Source organism: Phocoena phocoena, chromosome 2, assembly GCF_963924675.1.
Source record: "Phocoena phocoena chromosome 2, mPhoPho1.1, whole genome shotgun sequence".
Classification (NCBI taxonomy): domain Eukaryota; kingdom Metazoa; phylum Chordata; class Mammalia; order Artiodactyla; family Phocoenidae; genus Phocoena; species Phocoena phocoena.
The window spans coordinates 133,957,805-133,980,298 of NC_089220.1; the positions used below are offsets into that span (position 1 = coordinate 133,957,805).

General features: G+C 44.8%; 1 protein-coding gene across 2 annotated transcripts in view; it reads right to left on the reverse strand.

The window, feature by feature from the left end:
* SLCO3A1 (solute carrier organic anion transporter family member 3A1) overlaps window positions 1-22,494 on the reverse strand; it is a 313,358-nt gene that overhangs the window by 231,448 nt on the left and 59,416 nt on the right. For both annotated transcript variants that reach the window (XM_065901421.1, XM_065901420.1), the window contains exon 2: window positions 20,467-20,932. In XM_065901421.1, coding sequence (XP_065757493.1) covers window positions 20,467-20,932 — 466 coding nt within the window. The remainder of the gene's footprint in view (window positions 1-20,466; window positions 20,933-22,494) is intronic.

Below are 22,494 nucleotides of genomic sequence, written 5' to 3' on the forward strand. Positions count from 1 at the left end.
TTGTTAACTTCATCCCTCTGACTGGTTTCAAAATGTTAACGGTCACAAATAAAAAAGAAAAACCACAGGTTTGCAATGTGGTGAGTGTTGATTATTTGTTCAGGGTGGCCTTCAAAAGGGATCTCACTGGATTTTTGTTTTTTTTGTTTTCTACTATAGTTAGAATCTGGTAACTACAAAACCTGGAGTTACTATGTCATGGAATATTGGCAAATGTCTTAAAAAGCCGTAGCTTGTCAAAGAAATGGTATGGGGTACCCACTTGACTCTATATTCTAAAGCCAATAAGACAGGTACAAAGAGGTACTGAGAGAAACAACCCCTGATGACTTTCTACGCTCCTACACCTCTTCCGTTTGTGAGAAGAAGGCAAGGCCATTTATTACCCAGCCATTTCTCAGCAAGCAACCTTGATGAAGGAGAAAACTTCTCCCCCTAAGACAAAAAATAGGCTTCCTTATTACTGCTTGCTAGAAAAGCAGTGGATTCCCTAAATGCAGTGTTCGTCTCCTGTAACACAACTCACCTCAGGAGCAGACATCCATCCAGCCAGCCCTCCAAATCACCCCTGTGGCACTGACAGGGGCAAGGAAACCGTCACAACATGCCAATTATTGTGCCAGGAGTAATAAATCCTTTATCTCTGACCCAGGCATCTCATGTCTTCTGAGCATCCATGAAGTAACAGGCTAAGTTTTTAGAACCAAACTCTAGGCTCGACAAGGAGCTCAAGGTAAGCTAGTGACCGTTTGAAAAAGTAATAAATCTAGGGGCAGGGCACACGGGCAGTTGGACTGTTAACTGACCAGGAGTTACAGCTTCCTCACTCAGAAATAACCAGAAAAACAGACTCTGGCAATTCTAAAGCAAAATGTGGTATATGAGAGCAGACACCCACATTCAAATCTGCCACCCACCAGCTCTGAGACTTTGGGCAAGTTACCTAACTCACCTCCCTGTGCCTCAGTTTCTTCATCTGTAGAATGGGGACAATAATAGTACATACCCCAGAGGATGATTATGATGAGAATTACTGAGTGAATTTATGTTAAGCACTTAGAACAGCGCATAGCACAGAGTAAACGCCACGCGAGTATTTGCTATTATTACCACCAGCTTTCAAAATTCAATGATTCTACGGCTCTACATAATGCTAATCATTCTAAGCCTTCATATAATGCAACGTTCCTTTATTTACAGCATATATTGTCAAGTAAAGTCAGGTGTGGAGAAAATGTATAGAATAGTTACATTTTATTCAAGAAAAAGGAGATATTAACATATAAGTGTATTTGGTTACATTTTTAATACAGAAAAATAAAAACCTAAAACAAACAAGCAAAAATGGCTACCTTGAAGGTGAGGGAAGGTATAGATAGAAGTGACTGGTTTCAGAAGTTAGAATTCTCAGAATATTCCTGTTTTGTAGATTTGACTTTGAAACCATGTAGTTTACATAATTATAAAAACTTATATTTTAAGAATTAATCTATAAAAATCAAAAGCAACATGGAATAAGTTTAACTGCTCATTGAATTAGAGTCCTAACCACACAGAGAGAAGCCATTTTAATGACTTTTAAACACAGTAATATATATATATCCCTAATAGGATATACCTTAAGGACAAAAAGAACTAGAAAAAAAATCTTAAATTATTTTTGATAATCATTCTGATATTATGATTTATAAGAAATGCATATTCCACAAAGGTGAAATGGGTGTCTTGTTATTCATAACGAGTCCTTTCCATCACAATTGGGTTTATGTTAATGAAGGTGACTACTCATCCCACCCCAGGTGGGGCTGGTTGCCAGGAGAACCAACCATGTGATACGTGATTAGAAGGTTGAAACTTTCAGTCCCACCCCTTCCACCGCCATTTCTGGGTAGGGGAGAGGGGCCTGAGGTCGAATCAGTGCCACTGGCAAACGATTTAGTCAATTATGACTATGTAATGAAGCCTCCATAAAAGCCCAAAAGGATAACTTTTTGGTCCCTTTTTCAGAGAGCTCCTATGTTGGGGAACCATAATGCTTCCGTGTGCCACTGTGCTGGGCCCCGAGCTCCTCTGTTCAGACCTCGCCCTGTGTATCTCTTCATCTGGCTGTTGATTCATATCCCTTAATATCCTTGTAAAATAAATCGGTAATCTAGTTGAGTAAATGGGTTTTCCTGAGTTCTGTGAGCCATTCTAGCAAATTAATGGAACCAAGGAGGGGGTCACCGGAATCTATGATTTATATGCTTCAGTCAGAAGCAAAGGTGCAAATGACATCTGAAATGGAGGGAGGTCTTGCGGGACTGAGCCCTTTACCTGTGGAATCTGATTCTATCTCCGGGTAGACAGAGTCAGAATTGAGGTGATTTCTTGGACACCAGAACTGTTTGTTGGTGTGGGGAAGGCTCCACATGCACACGTTGGAACTGGGTCCGGGAACTCAAAGAGTTCCTGCTTTTCTTATTCCAGTACTACCTCAGGATAATAAAATAGCTGAAATAAGGAACATTCTCTTAATAGAAGTAATAAATGAAGAAGGAATGCTAGAATTTGAATGTTACCACTATCAAGGCCATGATCAACAATGACTGTCAACACAAGAGAAAGAGAGGGCCAGACACCATGTGTCTTGTAATGGAAGTACACATCACCACCTAGAAGTGTTTTTTGGCCTAAATAAATAAATAAAATAACCTGAATCTGCTCAATCCTCTAGCTCTAACAACAAACTTACAAGAAATGCTAGTAGGAGACAGAAGAACATGTTAAAAAGAATCACCCAGATTGTATAAAACTGCAGGAGAAATGATCCAGTTTCTTTATCTGGTAGGAAGAAAGAGAGAAAAACCTATAGATTTAAAAGATATTTAAGAGACAAGGCAACTAACTGCAAAGCATAGAGCTCTGGGGATCTGATTAAACATTTTTATCTGAGACAACTGCAGAAATTTGAACACTGAGTAGTATTTGTTGATATTAAGAAACTGTTATTAATTCTTAAGGCGTGACAATGATATTGTGATTATGTTTTTAAAGAGGTCTTATCTTTTACAAATAAATACTAAATAGTTGCCCAAAAAATGATACATCTGAAAATTTCTGAAGCAATATATCTGAGATAATCAAAGAGAGAGGAGACTGGGTAGAGGTACATACAGATGAAACAAGAAAGGCCGTGTGTTGATAATGATTGGGAGATGGGCACACTTAGGTTCAGTCAACTATCTTTTTGGTATTTTTTGGCCACTCTGCACGTGGGATCTTAGTTCCCCGACCAGGGACTGAATCCGGCCCCCTGCATTGGAAGTCTGGAGTCTTAACCACTGGACCACCAGGGAAGTACCTCAACTATCCTTTCTACTTTTAGATATGACTCAAATTCCTCATAATAAAAAAAAAATCATTTATTCTGTAAAATCTCAATTGTGGGGTCAGACACAATCAGTAGACATTGTGCTCAAATCTTATCACTCACTTACCAAGAGGTATGACTTTGGACAAGATACTTCATTCTGCTGATCCTCAGTTTCCTATGCTGTAAAATGGTCGTGACTAAGATAAAATGAGGAACGTAAGGGCAACACCAAGCTCAGTGCCCAGCATATGGTGCGCACTCTCCCAGCGGAGCTGCCTACAACCCACAGCTTTCTAAGTCCTCACCATTGCAGACGGTAAGCTGTGAAGACTAATCTTCCATCCTGACTTTAAAAGTTTAATGCTCATGGACTATTTGCTTGGTCATCTCCAACAGGAGTGAAATGATTCCATAAAAGAACATGCTTTGGGCTTCCCTGGTGGCGCAGTGGTTGAGAGTCAGCCTGACAATGCAGGGGACACGGGTTCGTGCCCCGGTCCGGGAAGATCCCACATGCCACGGAGCGGCTGGGTCCGTGAGCCATGGCCGCTGAGCCTGTGCGTCCGGAGCCTGTGCTCCACAACGGGAGAGGCCACGGCAGTGAGAGGCCCGCGTACAGGAAAAAAAAAAAAAAAAAAGAAAGAACATGCTTTGTCTTTGGTGTGATGAATAACAATCTCCACTTTCTCCCTTCATCATCTCTCACACACACACACACACACACACACACACACACACACACACACACACAGGGCTAGGCGGTCCCTCTCGGGCTGGCCTCCGTGATTCGTAAGAAGTCAACACCACCTGCCCAGCTGTAAACACTACCAAGTTCCGAAACTGTTTCTCCCAGACATCCAGAGAGCCAGTTCAGACAGCACCTTCCTTTCTGAGTCTGGGTGAGAGGCTTTGTCATGTTATTTCCTTTCCTGGATAATGCATCACATCAGGGAACAGCATTTGACACCTATGAGACACAGAGTTTACACAAGTCCTTGCTTTGAGAACAGGCAAGGCTCTAACAGCAGCCACGGCTGGGAAGATAGCCTGTCTTTCTGCAAGGCACTGAGTCACTACTCATGCTTGTAAAATATTCCTGAGCACATCTGGTCAATATTTCCCCACTCCACATATACAACTGTGGGTGCAGGTTCCTATTAGTCTGGTGTTTCATCCTGCCCTATCTTTCAAGCTCTTGCTTTTCATGACAGTTGCTGATAGAGTTTGCTGGGAACACCTTCCTTGGAGAAAGAACCCCCCCGGGCTCAAATCTCCACGTTGTCTCTTATTGGGCGTGTTACTCAATCCGTGTCCTGATTTCCTCCCATAAAATGCAGACAATGAAATTTAAAAGATTATTTTGGGAATCACACCAGATAATACACTAAAGAGCTTCGCCAGTCTCTGGCACACAGAAAGTGCATATAAACGTTTGCCGATGTCATCACTACTCTTACAGACTGGTACTGGGACTGATTCCTCCGTGGATCCCCAGCACCTTGACTGACACACGGTAAGTTCTCAACCAATGTTTGTTAAATCAATGAGTGTGTAAATAAAATGTAGACAACTGAATTAAACATGTCTCTACTTGTGAAAAAGCAGTCAGATTATTTTAAGTATCTCAAAAATTACAGTACTATTATCTTAGACACGTGTATTATATTAATACATATAAACATATTGTTATTATTCACTGGGAATGTAAGAAAATCCTATAAAATTCCATGCAGATGGCTTGGAACTTTTGTAACAAAGCCTCCAGAAAAATGCACATCTCTCCAGGTTCTTACAGAATGTGCTTTGGAGCAGTAGCACCATGGAGACCATTTGGAAATATGCCAGATTGGACACAGTGAGACTCAAAAGAAGTAGACATAATTGTCCAGGTGAGAAGGGCTGAGAGTCTCTGGGGCAGTGAATGTAGAGGGAACTGGGAGCCAGACACAAGGGATCTTCAGGAGTCATGACCAGTAAGAGGTGGTCGCTTTTAAATGCAGGGGGTGGGAGGGAAAGAATACGGTAAGTCAATGACAAGGCAAACTTGGGAGGAAATTAAGGAGTTGAATTTTGGCCTTAAGCTGAGCCTGACACCCAAGCAGATGTCACTTAACAAGCCAGAAACAGGCTGCACACAGATGTTCGTAGCAGCATTACTCACAATAGCCAAGAAGTAGAAGCAATCCAAATGTCTATCAAGGAATGAACGGCTAAACCAAATGTGGTCTGTGCATACAAAGGGCTATGATTCAGCCTTTAAAAAGGAAATTCTGACACCTGCTATAACATGGATGAACCTCCAGGACATTATCCTAAGTGAAACGTCAGTCACGAAGAGACAAATATCACATGATTCCACTTACATGAGGTAACTAGAATAGTCAAACCCATAAAGACAAGGTATCAATAGTAGGGTAGTTGCCAGAGGCTGGGAGCTGTTTAATGGATACAGAGTTGCAGTCTTGCAAGAACAAAGAGCTTCAGAGATCTGTTGCGCAACAACGGGAGTATACTTAACACGACCGAACAGCACCTTTAAAAATGGTTATTACGGTAAATTTTATGTTATGACTTTCTTTTACCACAATTAAAACTTTTAATTTAAAAAGAAGCTAGAAATATGGAGCTGGAGTCATGATCTGGAGGAACTCACTTGCCCAACTTTCCAACTTTATTCCTAATCGATTCCTAGATTGAACACGTGGTCACTCACACCTGGTTTCTGCCCTCCGAACCCTCTCTCTACTCCCCCCAGGCAGACCAGTAAAAAATGGTCATCTGTCTACAGGCCACCGACAAGAGCTCAGTAAAGTGAGGCTTGAAGACCTCATTTTGTACTTCGTTTTACCGCACTTTGCAGATGTTGCATTTTTTACAAATTCAAGGTGGCGACCCTGCGTCAAGCAACCCTATCGGAGCCATTTTTCCAATAGCATTTACTCACGTCATGTCTCTGCCACGTTTGGATGATTCTTGCAATATTTCAAACCCTTCACCAGCAAAAAGATTATGACTCGCTGAAGACTCAGATGACGGCTAGCATTCTTCAGCACTAAAGTATTTTTTATTAAGGTATACACAGTTTTTTTAGACATGATGTTATTGCACACTTAACAGACCACAGTATAGCGTAAACATAACTTTCATACGCGCTGGGAAACCAAGAAATTCATGTAACTCACGTTATCACGATATTTGCCTTAGTGCAGTGGCCTAGAATGGAACCCGCAATATCTCCGAGGTCTGCCTGTACAGGGAAGAGTGTTCAGCTACTTGGACATCATGTCCCCCACGGTGGCTAAAGGAGGGCTCCACCACTCTCCGACCCATCCTGTAACTACCTTCTCCTGTTAACGCAGTTCATTTCCATAGGTGTTCTATTCTTGAAGTCCTTCACAACCCCACTGGGCTGAACAATTGTGGAGGCTGATTATTTTCCCAGGATGAAAGGCCCTGGGAATGACCTTCTTGTAACTTGTTGATCTGTATTTGTTCTTTTTCTTTCTCCTGTGTTCATCCCTGATCCATGAAATCTCTCTTATCCTACCTTCTCACCAGTTTTGTCCCAGCTGTGGCCTAGTAGGTTCTAAAGTCATTCCCTGACTCACACGGAAAAGCAGGTCAGCCGAGCCGAGCCTGGGAGTGAAAACAACTCAAGTCCGAGTTGCATAACAGGGATGAATGTACACCAATTAAATGCTGCTAGGTCTCCAATGTAAACAAAACAGTCTGGTGAGTGTGTTTCTCTCACTCTACTACAGGGAGATTGTGAAAACAAGTCACTGGGGTTTTTCCGTGGGAAGAAAGCTTTATCTGACGAGAGTTTTAAAAAGTCCCACTGGGAAGCCAGGCCCTGAGCAGCCTGCATCCATCAGACCTCTCCTGGCCTGAAAACTCATCACCATTTCATACTTTGCTGCTAAAATAACCCACAGCTCTCGGTATTTTGTATACAAAACAAAGAAAGAGAGTGAGAAAGAAAAAAAGAATTAGGTAGTTGTGTTAAGCCATTTTTAATACTTAGCATAGCACAGTTGGGGTCCTATATTACCCTGGTGGGGCACCATAGTGTCTAAGGACAGGGGAAGGGAGCATATGGTGGGGAAGACATGGGGTAATGGAGACCAGGATTATAATCCAGGCCTTGCCACCTGATAGCTGTATGACCCTGGACAAGCTGTTTAACTTCCCTCGGCCTCGGTCTCCTCACGCGTACACGGAGAATAACAACCCCTATCTCTCTGGGCTCTAGTAGTTGGAAGCAAGGGCAACCACATGTAAGGCTCCCATTTCCTGTCTGTCATACAGTAGAGACTCCACCAATGAGAGCTAGTGTATTTTGTTACTGTGGTCATTATTCAAACCCACGGGTGCTTAACACACTTGTCTAAATAAGCAGACAGCTGTTGAATTTTCTTGGTGACAACAAGGGATCCTAAAATTAAACACTTGCTCATGGCTAGTAACAAGGCGGTATTTAAAAAGAATAAAATTAAAGCACCAGTGTGGGAGACATTTTATCCTTTATACTGCCTGATGGCTTTTGTTTTTGTTTTTGTTTTGTGGTACGCGGGCCCCGCACTGTTGTGGCTTCTCCCGTTGCGGAGCACAGGCTCCGGAAGCGAAGGCTCAGTGGCCATGGCTCACGGGCCCAGCCGCTCCATTGCATGTGGGATCTTCCCGGACCAGGGCACGAACCCGTGTCCCCTGCATCAGCAGGCGGACTCTCAACCACTGTGCCACCAGGGAAGCCCTGCCTGATGGCTTTCGAATCTTGTCTTTAGCCTCTGAATCACAGGCATTAATGCTTAACTTAAACCAATACAGTTGATGTGACTCCATCAAGACAAGGTTCTTTCCCCCGTGATGGAAATGTACAGACTGAGCCCAGGGCAGGTGAAATGACTTAGATCTAAGAATAGACACCACTGGGTTTCCAAAGGTTGTGAGTGTCCATACACAATTTTAGAATCTATTGGATCCTTGCTGTGTTAATGAGGCCTCTTGCTGGGAATCCAAATTCCCTTTGTAAACTCCATTAACAACCCACAAGGCAGGTGGGCAGCTGTGAATATGCTTATGGTAATAATGTCTTGCCCAGAAAAGGGAAGCAGTGGGAAATCACATCCATTTGCATCACATGCTTAGAACATTAGAGAGAAAGGGGGAAAAGCATGTCTCCTTGGAGAGACATTAGGATGAGCTCAACTCCCAAGCACCCCTCTACCTCCCATACCTGAAGTAAGAGGCAATGGTAATTGGTAAAGACAATTAAGGAGGTCTCTCAAATGCAGCAAACCCAAAAACTTTGGGATAAATGTTTTACCCCTAAAAAGTTTGCCAAGTTCATTTATGTCCTCAGATGAATCTTTTTATTGAAGTATACTTGATTCACAACATCGTGTTAGTTTCTAGCGCACAGCACAGTGATTCGGTTATACACATATATATTCTTTTGCAGATTCTTTTCCCTTATAGGTTATTACACAATATTGAGTATAGTTCCCCGTGCTATACAGTAGGTCCTTGTTGGTTATCTATTTTATATATAGTAGTGTGTATATGTTCATCGCAACCTCCTACTTTATCCCTCCCCTCCCTTTTCCCCTTTCGTAACCAGTTTGTTTTCTATTGTGAGTCTCTTTCTGTTTTGTAAATACATTCATTTGTATCTTTTTAAATTTGTTTTTCGATTCGGCACTCTCACATGATTTTTGGGGGTCCCTCACAACTCTCTGCCTATTTGTTTGTTTTGCCTTTAATTGCCTCAAGAGAATTTTTCTTAGTAACAACACATGGAAAGTTTTGACTTTGAGAGTTCAGACTCTATTAATGATCCAAGTGCATTTTTAAAATGTTTTTGCTTTTAGAGCAAAAAAAAAAGGTTTTGATTTTCCTATCTGTGCATCAGTTCAAATCAGCACAAAAAAATTGCTGAATATTACCCAAAACACCCGCGGTTAGGCTGAAAGTAGGGATGGAAAATTTCAGCCACCAAGGAACTTTTTCGGGGGTGGGGTGGAGGCGGCAGCAGCACAGGAGGACAAGGGCTGAGAGGGTGTCTCCAGTGCCACTGGGAACACATTCTGACTTCTTCTTACCCACAGTTGCCTAAGCGATGCCCCAGTGCTTCCTGTTGTAAGTACAGTGTCACCCCAGGGAGAAGAGCAAGTTGAGGGCTGAGCAGTGAACAACGTTCCAGTCCCCAAATGCCATCTGTCACACCATACAGCGTATCACCTCGACTATCTTGGTTTATCTCACCCCAAGTCTCCTGTCATCGGGGTCTGCTCAACAAATGGACTTTCAGTGGTTTTAACCTTTTTGGGGTCATGAACCTCTTTGAGAATCCACTGAAAGCTTCGCCACAAGAGTGTACATACATCTCCATTACACCCTTAAAAGGTTGTGGACCCCTCCCCCTAAAGCACATCCAAAAACCTTTAGCTTCAAGTAGCCCAGTTAAGAAGCCCTCAATTTCTCTTGACATTCTCCAGGCAGATTCACGAAGCCCAGCTCTCAAGACTACACCTCAGTTTCTATGAGTGTCTAAAATAGATAACCAACAAGGACCTATGTATAGCACACGGAACTCTGCTCAATACTCTGTAATAACCTAAATGGGAAATGCATTTGAAAAAGAATAGATACATGTAAATGTATAACTGAATCACTCTGCTGTACACCTGAAACTAACACAACGTTGTTAATCAACTATACTCGAATATAAAATAAAAATTTTTTAAATTAGAAAGCAATAAAAGAAAGTTTTTATGAGTGTCCGTGAGCCACCTAATGCTTTAGTATCTTCAGATTTTATCTGTATGCGGGCAAAAATAAACACATGCATGCACACAGGCCACACATACACCACACATACACGGCTTGGCAAAAATGAAATGGGAAAGCCGAGCTGGGATTGGAACATATTCATTTAGCTAATTCATTCCTGACACTGAAGCCGTTTGAGGGAGTAAAGGTAGCTTTGGCGAGCGCAGCCATGTAAAGAAGCCAGGGCTGGTTATGTTTTTTCCATTCAATAAACAGCACCACTGAATAAGTTTCACATGCTCAACACTCTCTTGCCCACATAAGAAATTTGTTACTAAACACTTACTGTTCCTGCACAAAGCCTATTTATTTTTTAAATACTTTGACTTGTTTTTTGGGGGTGAGTGGGTGGGTAGGGAGAAAGTGGAGGGGGCATTACTTTTGGCCTCTGGGTCCCTATCCGTCATCTTAAAAGTCCATGAAATAAAGAAATGAAGAACTAAACCAGAACTTTAGACCTAATCCTTTCATTGGCTATATAGGGCCATGAGTTGATTAGTCCTTTAGAATACCTTGATGTTATGAACAAGCTAGTGTTTTGACCATTGGACACCTGCCTTACATGCGGACAGAAACACTCATCCTTGTTGGAAGGCGCCAGGTCGAAGCTCAAGAGGAAAGCAATCCAGTCCAACTCTGACATGACATGACCGGACATTTAAGCCTCATTAGGCAGGATCCTAATCCACAGCATTCGACTGCAAATGCTGGAAAGGATAATTTATGTGCTCAAGGGGATTCTAAGGGGAATGCTAATTGGGATGCAAGCTTCAGGCATAGCTGGATCCAGGGAGCCCTCTTGCCCTCTCTTTCCCCCTGGTCTACTTTCCTTTGCTGTCTTCATTCCTAGATCAAGTTTATTGCATGTGAAAACAAAGATGGACACCGGAATCTGTGGGCGTTCAGAGGTGTTAGAGCTAGCAGTCCTAGAAGAGAAAGTGATCTCTCTCTCCCTGCCCCAGCCCTCCAGTCCAGTTTTCAAACCTCATGGCGGACTCTGGTTGTCTCACTCCTTGGGCCATTCATTGCAGACCACAGCCTTTCTCTGTGTCATGACTGGCCATGCCTGGACCACGTGATCATCTCTGCAGCCCACAAGAACCACCTGGGATGGGGAGAGGCAGTTTCCCAATGAAAACAATGAGGTTCTGGGCAGACAAAAGCAAACATCCACAAAAAAGACTCTTACGTGAGGCATTTTAACACTAAAGAACTCTCTAGCAATGAAGAACTCACTTCCCACTGAAGAGGAAGGACATTCACCTATAGTAATCCCTAATCTAACAATAGCAAGTCACAATCCTCTACAGAAACCAAGCCCTTCATGGTGTCCGCTCTCACAGAAAGCTTCTTGTGGGTGAAAGGAAAAAAGGAAGTAAAGCCAATACTATTGTAAGAAAGGAGAAATAAATAGTTTAGAAATAACTGAAGAAAAAAAGGTTGCATGCTATTCAGGAAAATACCTCAAAATCTTTCATTTAAGCATAATACTTGCGTTACAATTGAAAAGAAAAATAGAATGGCTGTGCTTTCACTAGTCAGGTGCAGTAAAGGACTGGTAGTAAAGAAGTAACGAACAGTAGACTTAGAGGAGCTTATGGAAGGAAAATTCCCTCACATGCGTCTTCACCTTCCCCACGAATCTTCTCTAGGTCAGCCTGGGCCTCTGGTCTTTCTTCCTATCACACATTACGATGCTGTGTTCTAAAATCCCTGAGCAAAGATGCTCTCTCACACACAGTAAACACCCACAGGCCTCAATCAGCTCCAAATGGTATCAGTTTCTGCATTGCCATGCTCCCTTCAGGGAACCCTCAGGAGGATCCTTCTTCCTCTGCCCCCCATGCTTAGCTGGGAGAAATGGTTTCCTTTCTATTCCATACTGCAGTCCCCATTCTTATGAGGCAGGAGCAAAGCCTCAGCCAGGACAGCACACTGGGAGGCCGGCTCAGCAGTGGTCCTCCACTCATTTCTGCCACTGTGCCCTGAGTTTGGGAAAGCGCCCTACCCCCTTCCCCAAGCAAATGCGTATCATTCAGAATCACAGCAGATAACACTACTTATCCTGGTTGTGGCATTCATGATGTGCAACTGTTTTCCTTCCCTCCTTTTTTCCTTTCTTATTTATTTGCTACTCAAAAGGCGAATGCCATCTGAAATTGATGGTCTGGAGCAAAGAACTGCAAAGAGCAAGGCACTGATGTGCTCAAGCTGGCTTCTGTGATCGTTGAGCCACGGAGGGTTTAGGAGACAATTGCAAGGAGAAGGCAATTCACTCCACTTGAAAAATAGGCATTTCCAGTCTCTCTTAAAAATCAGAAGATCTGGCAAGACTGACTTTGAGTTCCCACAGGGCAACGATGGCTGAGGACACGGCAAGGCCCTTTGGTTTCCCAGCCTCCACAAAGCCTGCTTTCCTCATTTGCTAGCTGAGCCCTGGCAGGACTTAGGATTGCTACCCTGAGCAGATGTGGGAGAGGGCCGCACAACGAGGGCACCAAGGCTCACAGCCCGGCCCAAAGCCTCTTTTCATGACGCCCTTCATTCATCTTCTGGAAAAAGCCACAGCAAAGCCAACAGGCTGGTTTCCAGCTCCCACTGAATCCATCCACACTAACGTGAGCTTTAGTAAATGTGGATGAGGCTCTACAGTCACAAACATCTCCATCCCCTAAATGTCCAATGAACTCATTCCAGATTTTCTAGATTGACAAAATAGTATGCAGTCATCTAAAGTGATGTTTACTGTTTATGATACACAGAAAGGTTTATCATTGATAAAAAGCAGGTTTACCTAGAGTATGGTCTTAACTAGGTGAAAGTAAATACAAACAAAAAAGGCTGGAATGAAAGAGACCTAAACATTGACAATAATTTTCTATAGGTATCTGCTTACAAATTATTTATGTTTTCTTATTCTGGTTTTTTTTTCCCCAATTTGACTAAAACGAGAATACATTCTTTCAAAAACTGAACTAAAGCAAATTAAGAAGCAATGTGCTGGAACCCAGAAAGCCAATAAATATATCCCAATGGGGGAATGGTCATACCGCGGGGTGCCTCCGACTTAATACAAACCAGATCGCCGGCTGCTTGGGACAGCTCTAGCACTTTCTGTACTTTGAGATGAGCCGCAGGAAGGGGTGTGCAGGCAAGTAAGAGCCCTGCTGATCTAATTCAAGATGGAAGAGGTTGCTCTTCTCAGATCTACTGGATGGATTGCATCACAGGCTGAAAATCAAGATCCAACCACTCTTGTCAAAAGACCTGCCCATGTATTTAACTAAGTCAATCGCTTATTCCTGCCTCCGTTTCTACATTTGGAAATGGAGTTGATGTGACCACAAAGATGAACAGGACTGCGTTTATTGACCCCCACCACAACGTGATACCTAATGTCCCGGCGAAGCCTCGCTTGGTAGATTCCAGGCTCATTTTACTGATAAGGAAACAGGCTCAGGTCAACTGAAAACGTGTCCGAAATCCTGGTGGGCAGGCCTGTGGAGGAGCTAGGATTTGAATCTCAAGACTGTCAGACTCCACAGCCCAAGCTCAGAGTCTTGCCCAAGGTCACCGAGGCAGTGAGCACAGCAGTGATTCCATGAATCAAGGGGCATGAATTATGAGCGGCTGAAAATGAATAAGAAACATCCACCAGCCCAGGCAATATGGAAGTGCCAGATAAGAGCCACACGCATGTCTCCTAGCAAGTTGCTAAAACACACCGAAAATGGCATGTGACCAGCTGCTGGGGAGAGGGACTGGAACCCAGACAAAGCAAATTGACGTTTTACAGCCTCATTTATTTACAAAAAAAAAAAGAAAGAAATTAACAAGGGAAACTTCAATATCAATGGAGTTGAAGAATGTAATGAGCTGTGCTTGCTCCCAGGAGGGATGGCTGTTTAATTATTTTTTCAGATGAACTGCAGTCATGGTGTATTTGATCCATACCCGACCCACACTCTTTGGAGAGTTAAAACACATTTTTCCCCAATGTCAAGTTAAAATAAAAACTCATCAGAAACAAAATAACTCTGGGCTCCCAGGGCTCTGAAGAGAAATTTAGTTCTGTTTGGTTGCTGCCTGGTATTAGTGACCTTTGTGCTAAACAAACATTTGGCAGATGAAATCTGAGAATAATTCTCTTTGCATCACTGACGGGAATGTGGAGGTCTCCACTGGGTTTCAACACAAGTGATAAAGAAAAGTGTGACACGTTCATGTCTAACGTATGTGCCTCCCGACTCCGAGGAATTGCTCTGTGTATTTGGGTACCCTGCGAGGATTCCATTCTGGGGAAGGCAGAAGCCCTCCTCCAAGAATCCCCTTCTTCTGGTTGGCCCCTGCTCTACCTACAGCCTCCTCTCTGTCTCCATATCTTCCCGTGTGTGTGTATGCACGTGTGTGTTGGTATCACACGTATATCTGTCTGCCAGACACTCACATGACTCAACACAATCTGCTTTCACCTTGATCCCATTCTGCGTTTTTAAAACATCATCATCCACATGTAATAAAACTGCACAGAACTATACACACACAGAAACACACAAATGAGTGCACATAAAACGGATAAAATCTGAATAAACCCCATGAATTGTACCCATGTCCACTGCCCGTTTTTTGTTGTTTCTTTTTTGGTTTTAATTAATTTATTTTTTTATTTGTGGCTGCATTGGGTCTTTGTTGCTTCACGCAGGCTTTCTCTGGTTAGGGCTAGCGGGGGCTACTCTTTGTTGTGGGGCACGGACTTCTCATTGTGGTGGCTTCTCTTATTGCAGAGCGCGGGCTGTAGGCACGCGGGCTTCAGTAGTTGTGGCTCGTGGGCTCTAGAGCACAGGCTCAGTAGCTGTGGTGCATGGGCTTAGTTGCTCCACGGCATGTGGGATCTTCCTGGACCAGGGCTTGAACCCGTGTCCCCTGCATTGGCAGGCGGATTCTTAACCACTGTGCCACCAGGGAAGCCCCACTGCCCGGTTTTGATCCTGTATTACAGTGATGCAAGATGTTACCATTGGGGGAAAATGGATGAGGGGTACAGGGAACTTCCCTGTATTTTGCAACAACTTGTGATTCTACAATTGTGCCAAAATAAAACATTGTAAAAAACTACATCCTCAAATAATTCCTTGAGTACTTTGGAAAAAAAACAAACATGACAATGAAGTTCCTTATTGAAAAGTTAGGACAAAAGAGGCAGGAGTCTCAGCTTGTTTGGTACTGGTCCTCTTGGTACCTGTTATGGGCTGAATCATGTCCCCCCCCCCCCCAAAGTCATATATATAAGCCCTAACTCCTAGTACCTCAGCATGTGACTTATTTGAAAATAGAGCCGTAAAGAGGTAGTTGAGGTTAAATAAGATCATATGGGTGGACCCTAATCCAATCTGACTGGTGTCCTTATAAGAGGAGGAAATTAGGACACACAAAGAGACACCAGCGATACGTGCACACAGAAGGAAGCCCATGTGAAGACACAGGAGGAGAAGGCACCATCTGCAAGCCAAGGAAAGAGGCCTCAGAGGAAGCCAACTCTGATACCTTGATCTTGGCTTTCCAGCCTCCATAACTGTGAGAAAATAAATTTCCATTGTTTAAGTCACTCAGTCTGTGGTGTTATGTTATGGTAGCCCTAGCAAAGCAATACAGTACCCAAATCCTGCATGCCCCATTCACCTGTTTTTGTGCCCTAGTAACAAGCCCTCCAACCTTAGCATCCCTCGTAAAGAGGGAAACGGTGGCTGTGTGGCAGGAAACTGCATCAAGTAAGGAACGGAGGTCCCAGCACATAAGAGTCAAATTTTAGGTGACCTTCCCTGCCCATGAGAGGCTGGTGCTCAGCCAGCTGTGGAGTTACCAAATGTGGAAGAGGGTATCACAGTTTCTCAAAGTGGACCCTAAGGGCAGAACCAGAGACAGTGTGTGGAAAGTTGTAGGAAGACAGATTTCCAACACAACATAAGGGCAATTTCCTAATGGCTATCATGATTCCACATGATAGGAACAGCAAAGTGAGGGTATGTTGTCCTCAGTTCTGGTGAGAGGTGAGCAGAACACGGAATCCACCAGCTCTGATCTGTGCTGATCTCTACTTAAAGCACCATGAAACAGGGGCACAACCTCCTTCCAGAACCCTGACGTGAACTGTTAGCCAGGCTCCCCCCCTTCTTTCTCCTCCCAACTCTCTATTCTGCCTTCACACCCGTTCTCCATTCCCATCGCACCTCTCCCCTTGGATTTGAGACACACGGCTCTCTTCTCACCTTCCTGACTCCTCTGATATCTATTTCCCAAAGAATTCAGGCTGTCTTGCAGAATGCCCCTACTTGCACCTGACCCCCTGGAGTATCCACCAGCCCTTTGCACCCAGCCCCACCCACCCCAGCCTTGTCACAGATCCCAGATGTACCTGGAAAAAACATCACTCTCATACCCAGGGCTCAGCCCCATTCATTATCTTAGACAAGTTACTTAACCTTTCAGAAGCACAGATCACCTGTCTGCTTCGTTTATAACAGTAAAATAGGAAAAACAAACCCATGTCCAATGATAGAGGGCATTAAATATTACAGTACAGATCCACAAGGGAATATTCATATGCAGAAAGAATATTACCGAAAGAATATTTAGTGACATGGGGAAATGTTCATGAAATATTAAGAGAGGAACACAGTAGCAAAACATTATTTATTATAAACACATTTTTTGTGTGTGTAGAAAAGCATACCGATGCAGAAAAAAGGATTTTACATAAGCATAAAGCTAAGGGTAATTATTCTTCAATGATCCTTTTCCTATACTTTCAAAGTTGTCAACAGTGAACATGTAATACTTTCTAACTAGAAATAAAGTTATTTTTTTAAAAAAATCCTTACCACTCTCATTTGGAGCTTTTTCCTCCCCAAAGGAAAAAAAAAAAAAAGATAAAACAAGGCACCAACCAACTGCCATAGCAAAGGACCCAGCGAGTCCATTACATTAGCCTACTTACTCTTGCCTACAATACAACGGGCTGTGCTTTGAACTCGGAGAAACAGGGCAGCTAAGAAAACTGAGCTCATGGAAGGTCACAACACGGGTTGACAGCACGAGTAATTCCCAGAGGGTCGATTGGTGGACCCCACTCACGCCACCATATCAAACGGTTCCCACTGCCACTCTGCTCCATCAGTCTCTCTGGGAAGAAGGCAGGGCACGTGCCACCCACGGGTCACCGGCCAGCCACGCTGTGAGGCTTGGCTCCACATTGTGTGGTCCTGAAAAGCCTGCCAGCAGAGCCGCGTGAGTTTTGTCCCCTGGTAATGAGCTCCCCTGGCTCCCTCCCCAGGCTGGGCAGGAATGGCCAGAGAACAGTGCCAGCAGGAGAAGCCCCTTGTGAATGACCATCAAGGAATCCAGGAGTTTGGCAGTGACTCAGCCACAAGAGGCTGAAGCAAAGAGTCACTTGGGTGGAAAATACCAGCTTGATTTAATATGGAATGCTTCCCTTTCCCTCTAGCTGTAGGGGGTCTAGGACATGGCCATAGTTGTGCCGAAGGCACCCAGCTGGTGACCCAGGGGTAGGGCTTGTCACCAGTGGCCTGTGGCCAGGGCGTTGCATGGTTATCATCCCCTTCCCTACTTACACCCACAGGAAAGCAGCAGCTGTGAACAACCTGTGCTTCACACGTGCAAGATTTAGAAACCTTTCAATCTCCAGTTTACACTCACATGTCAGGCCTATGATCAGATGGCTAGCTATGGGCCTCTCTCTCTTACCAGCTCTGCAAGAGCTGGAACCAAGGGGCACACATGCTACTCCACCCCAATGGATACCAGCAACACCCACAGTCCCAGCACCAGTCCCTTCAGACTGTCTTTCTCTTGCAGGGAGTTAAGAGGTCATAAGTCATACCAACCCCATTCAGCAGGCTCCCCCAAATACTTCCCGAAGCCAAATTAAGTGGCTTCAGAAACTAGCTCCCTATTAGAGGAGATAAATGCTAAAACAGTCTCATGATCACAAACACTTTTTATGACCTGTACAATAAATGACTGAACCAGTTATGCTCTGCATATGCATGGTCTTTTTAAATTGTTCCTGGAGAATTCAAACCATGCATGGAATAAAAGGCCACCTACCGAGGCCGATCTGTGCAGAAAGCTTGCTCTCTGTTGCTCCCCGTAAACACAGACGCAGGAAACAAGTTCAGAAGCACTCAGGAAGGCCATCTCCACAGTCCTGTACTGTCATGTTTTGGAATTTGGCCAGATGCCACCAAGATGCCCACACACCACACAAAAAGACACTCTCAACTCTGTGAATGTTGAACTATCATAGAGGAAAAGGATGCCCAATTAGAATTTTGGTTGAGACTTGCCTCCTACCAAAGACTCACCGTAAATCCCAGAAACAAGGTCTCAGAAAGAGAGAAGGGCCTGTGCCTGGTATGGTCAGCCCTGTGGCCCAAGCCTCCACCTCCCACAAAACCAAAATGAGTCCACATCCTAGAGCTTTGAACCGACAGCCCAGTCCTCATCCAGTGCCAGGAAATACCACAGCCTAACTCATCAGGGCGGACTTCTGGAAGAGGGCTCTGAGCCTGATGCTCCAGGCAGGGGCCCCCAAGCTGAGGTGATTCACCACTGGTGTGACTTCAGGAGGCGTTCTGCAGAGACGCTTTTCTACTTGATTTCCTCATCAGAGACAAGAACTCAGCTCTTCACTCCCCATTTCCTTCCATGTGCCCTGATTTATCTACTTGCTGTTACTGCTACCAAAAAATATCTATCCTAGGGTCCTAGAGTGATATCGGTCAGGTCAGAGACCAATGGCCCAGATGGACCTGCGGAGACTGTTTTGGCTACATGATGTGGCCCGTGTCCTGGTCTGCAACAGACTCACGAGGAGGGGCTTTCATTGAAGCCTTAAAAGCATCAAAATGTAAATGATTTCCTTAGACCCCTCTCCCCACTGTGCCCACCTTCACACAATTACGGAAACCCCTAACCACAGGGAGAAGCCGGAGCAATCTTCTCTTCTACTTTGTGTTCCATAGGTAGGTCCACAGGTGCTTCATCCCTTGGATGGGGAGATACATATTCTCCACCTTTCTTTCCTAGAGCCTGTTCCCAGAGGGCCGAGACATACGACATACTTATTAAACAAAATCATCTACGCCACAGTTGGGACACAAAGTCACAGAACAGAATTAGCATTCAGGTGTGTAGCTGCTCTGAACCCTCCTGTCTCAGAAAGCTTGGGCAGTGTATGGTGGAAACTTGGCAGATAGGAAGCTTTTTGACAAATTCTTATCAAACTCTATTTTAACCTAAACTTCGTATTATAATTAACTTTATACTCCAAGGCACACAGCTTTTGGGAAGCACAAAGCTTCCGTGGGTGGATATAATTTTTTCAGAGCTTAGCACCCAGTGACTGGGGTCGTGTCATACAATCCAACTGCAAAATTAAACCTGGTAAACAAGAAATGGAGATGCTCGGCAGGCCAGCCCTCACCCGACAAATGACCACGCAGCAGTGCCTAGAAGCAGCGACTAAGGAGCCACGATTGCTGTAAGGGTAATTCACCACTTGGATGTTTCTTAACCCAACACCTGCAAATGGTTTCCATCCTCCCAGTGCAAAATAGCAGAAATCATTACAGCACAAAACATTTTTTCAAAGTTCACATGTACCTTATTTCTTCCCAAATATGCAGTTCCAGTGCATACCCCGTGACAGAAAAAAAAAAAAAAACATTACAGAAAGTTACCAACTTTGAATAATACCAAATGCTGGGCATGCAATCCCCTTTCTCTTTGAGCTTCAACAGGACAAGGACCAGGAGATTATTTTGATGATTAAAAACAGGGTTTCCAATGTGTAGATCCCTGGGTGGCTAATGCCGAATAGCCCAAAGTCCAAACACACACAAAAAGGCAGATAAATAAACATAAAACTTCCTCTGACCGTGGCTTTCCACTCAAGGTTTATCGAGGCTCTAGCACAGCAGAGGTCAAATTCTACTGCACGTTGGAATCACCTGGGGAGCTTTTTAAAAACTACGAGCCCAGGATGCACCCCAGACCAACTACCCCATAATTTCTGGAGGTGCAACTCAGACATCAGCATTTTCCAAAACACCCGAGATGTGTAGCCAAGTCTGAGAACCAGTGCTCCGGGAAAATTAAAACTTCAGGGGCCCACGTTTCCTTCTTCTGTTAACATGCCCTGTTTACCGACACAGAATCAACCAAAAGGGAACAGCACCCCTGGCTGTGGGGCAACTCCTTACCTATGTAGAGCGAGGAGTCCTTCCTCCGCACGTGGTCGTCGATGTAGGAGACGCCCAGGGGCTGCACGGGGGTAGCACCGATGCCCAGGAGCACCTGGGCCCCAATAAGCAGCAAGTACATCATGTTCGTGGCGGTCCGGCTGCGGCAGATGAGGTCCGGGTCGGGCCCCTGGTCCCCGCCAGAGCCGTTGGCGGCGCAGACATCGCGGCCCTCGGCACCCCAGCGGATCTCGCCCGCCTCGTACTTGTACTGGTGGGTCAGGAACTCAGGCAGCGCCGACAGCAACGCTCCCAGGGCCATGACGATGCCTCCGCAGCCGATGAGGCGTGGCCTGTGCCCGCGCGCCCCGAAGTAGCTCACGAAGAGGATGAGCGCCAGGTTCCCGATCTCGAAGCTGCTGGCGATCACGCCCACGTCGGCGCTCTGGAGGTTGAACCTCCGCTCCAGGGTGGTAAGGACGCTCACCTGTGGGGTGCAAAATGCAATCTCAACGCCAGTGCTGATGGAAACCACCCGGGAGGACCCCTTCCCGTCACGCAGCGCACCTGCCCATCCTGGATCCTCCCGCCTCGCAGTGTTTTGTTTTGTTTTGTTTTTACCAGCTGTGCCAAGTGATTTAAACCTTAAGAGTCCAAAAACCGTTTACTTAGTATGATAACCCCAATTTAATGGTTAAAGAATTAACTTCCATCGGGGAAGAAGTTTTCCTTGGCATCTGTTTCCATTCTGAAAGATTCTGCCTCACCGCATAAGAACAACCTCTGCATCCCCACGGCCGCCACCATTTAAGGCTCATGAGTCCTGTGAAAGTCCTGAAGTCCACAGCTTTCACAGGCTCTCTCCCAACTACATCTTATTTATGAAGTCCATGCTGGAGGACATAGGGTCCACAGGCTTTTTACCAGGAGGTTATTAGCAAAGCATATTGAATAAAATAAAAACACAAGGAAACAAAAACCTGGGAGGGGAGCAAAATGGACAAGCTAGATTAGCTTATTAGGATAATCATTAGCTCTTCGCTTCCTTCTGGAAATTTCCAAACAGTGGACATTTCCCTAGAGGTAAAGACATCCCTGAATCCCTGACTGTTCTGTGCACTCTAGCCCCACCGAGGTCCCTCAGGTGGTATAGTTTGATGACTTTCCCCACCTTTGCATCCTTGTCTGCCCTTCACCTGTTTAACAAATATCTACTGAACATCTGCTGTTGGCTTCACAATGCCCTGGACACAAAAGACAGAAACAGGAGGAAGGGATGACACCTGGCCTCAAAGATGCCACCTAGCAGAAAGGTAGACATGTATGTTGGTTACATGTGACATTCACGATGCAAAATCACAGTAGGAGGGTCAAGAGGAGATGCATCATTTTAAGGTTCCTTGAGGTGGAGAGAAAATGCAAATGGCCTCCCTGTCCTGCTGTTTGCAGGTTCCACGCAGGGTATTATCAGCAAGACAGGAGTCCCTGTCGTAGGAGTCCTACTTGGGCAGGGAAGAACACTCCAGGCAAAAGGAACAGGACGAGCAAACGCTGGGTGGCATGATTTCATGATGGAATGGAACGCACGTAGTGAAAAGATAGGTTGGCAACAGACTATAAGAAGCTACAGAGGCCACCCTAAAGGAATCAGACAGTCCCCTGCAGTGTGGTGGAGAGAATGCAGAGCCTGGAGGGAGCAGCAACTGGTTTGAACCGCACACCTATTATTTCCTTAATTAGCTCTGTGACTTTGGTCAAGTTAACTTAACCTCTTCAAGCCCTGATTTCCGTGAAATCGGAATAGTCATGCCTACCCGGCAGGATGGATGCGAAGATTAGACATAATGTATGAAAAGTCTGTTAGCACAGAGCAGCCTTTCCCTACATGGCCAGAGAGCATCGAGAGAGGTGGGGAAGCTGAGGGGTGCAGAACCGAAGCTCTGGGGTCAGAAAGCCTGGGGCCATCATGATGGGGAACAGCAAAGGCTCTAAAAACATGAGAGTGACTCAGGTGTGGTCCGAGTGTGGAGAATGGATGGAGTGGAAGAA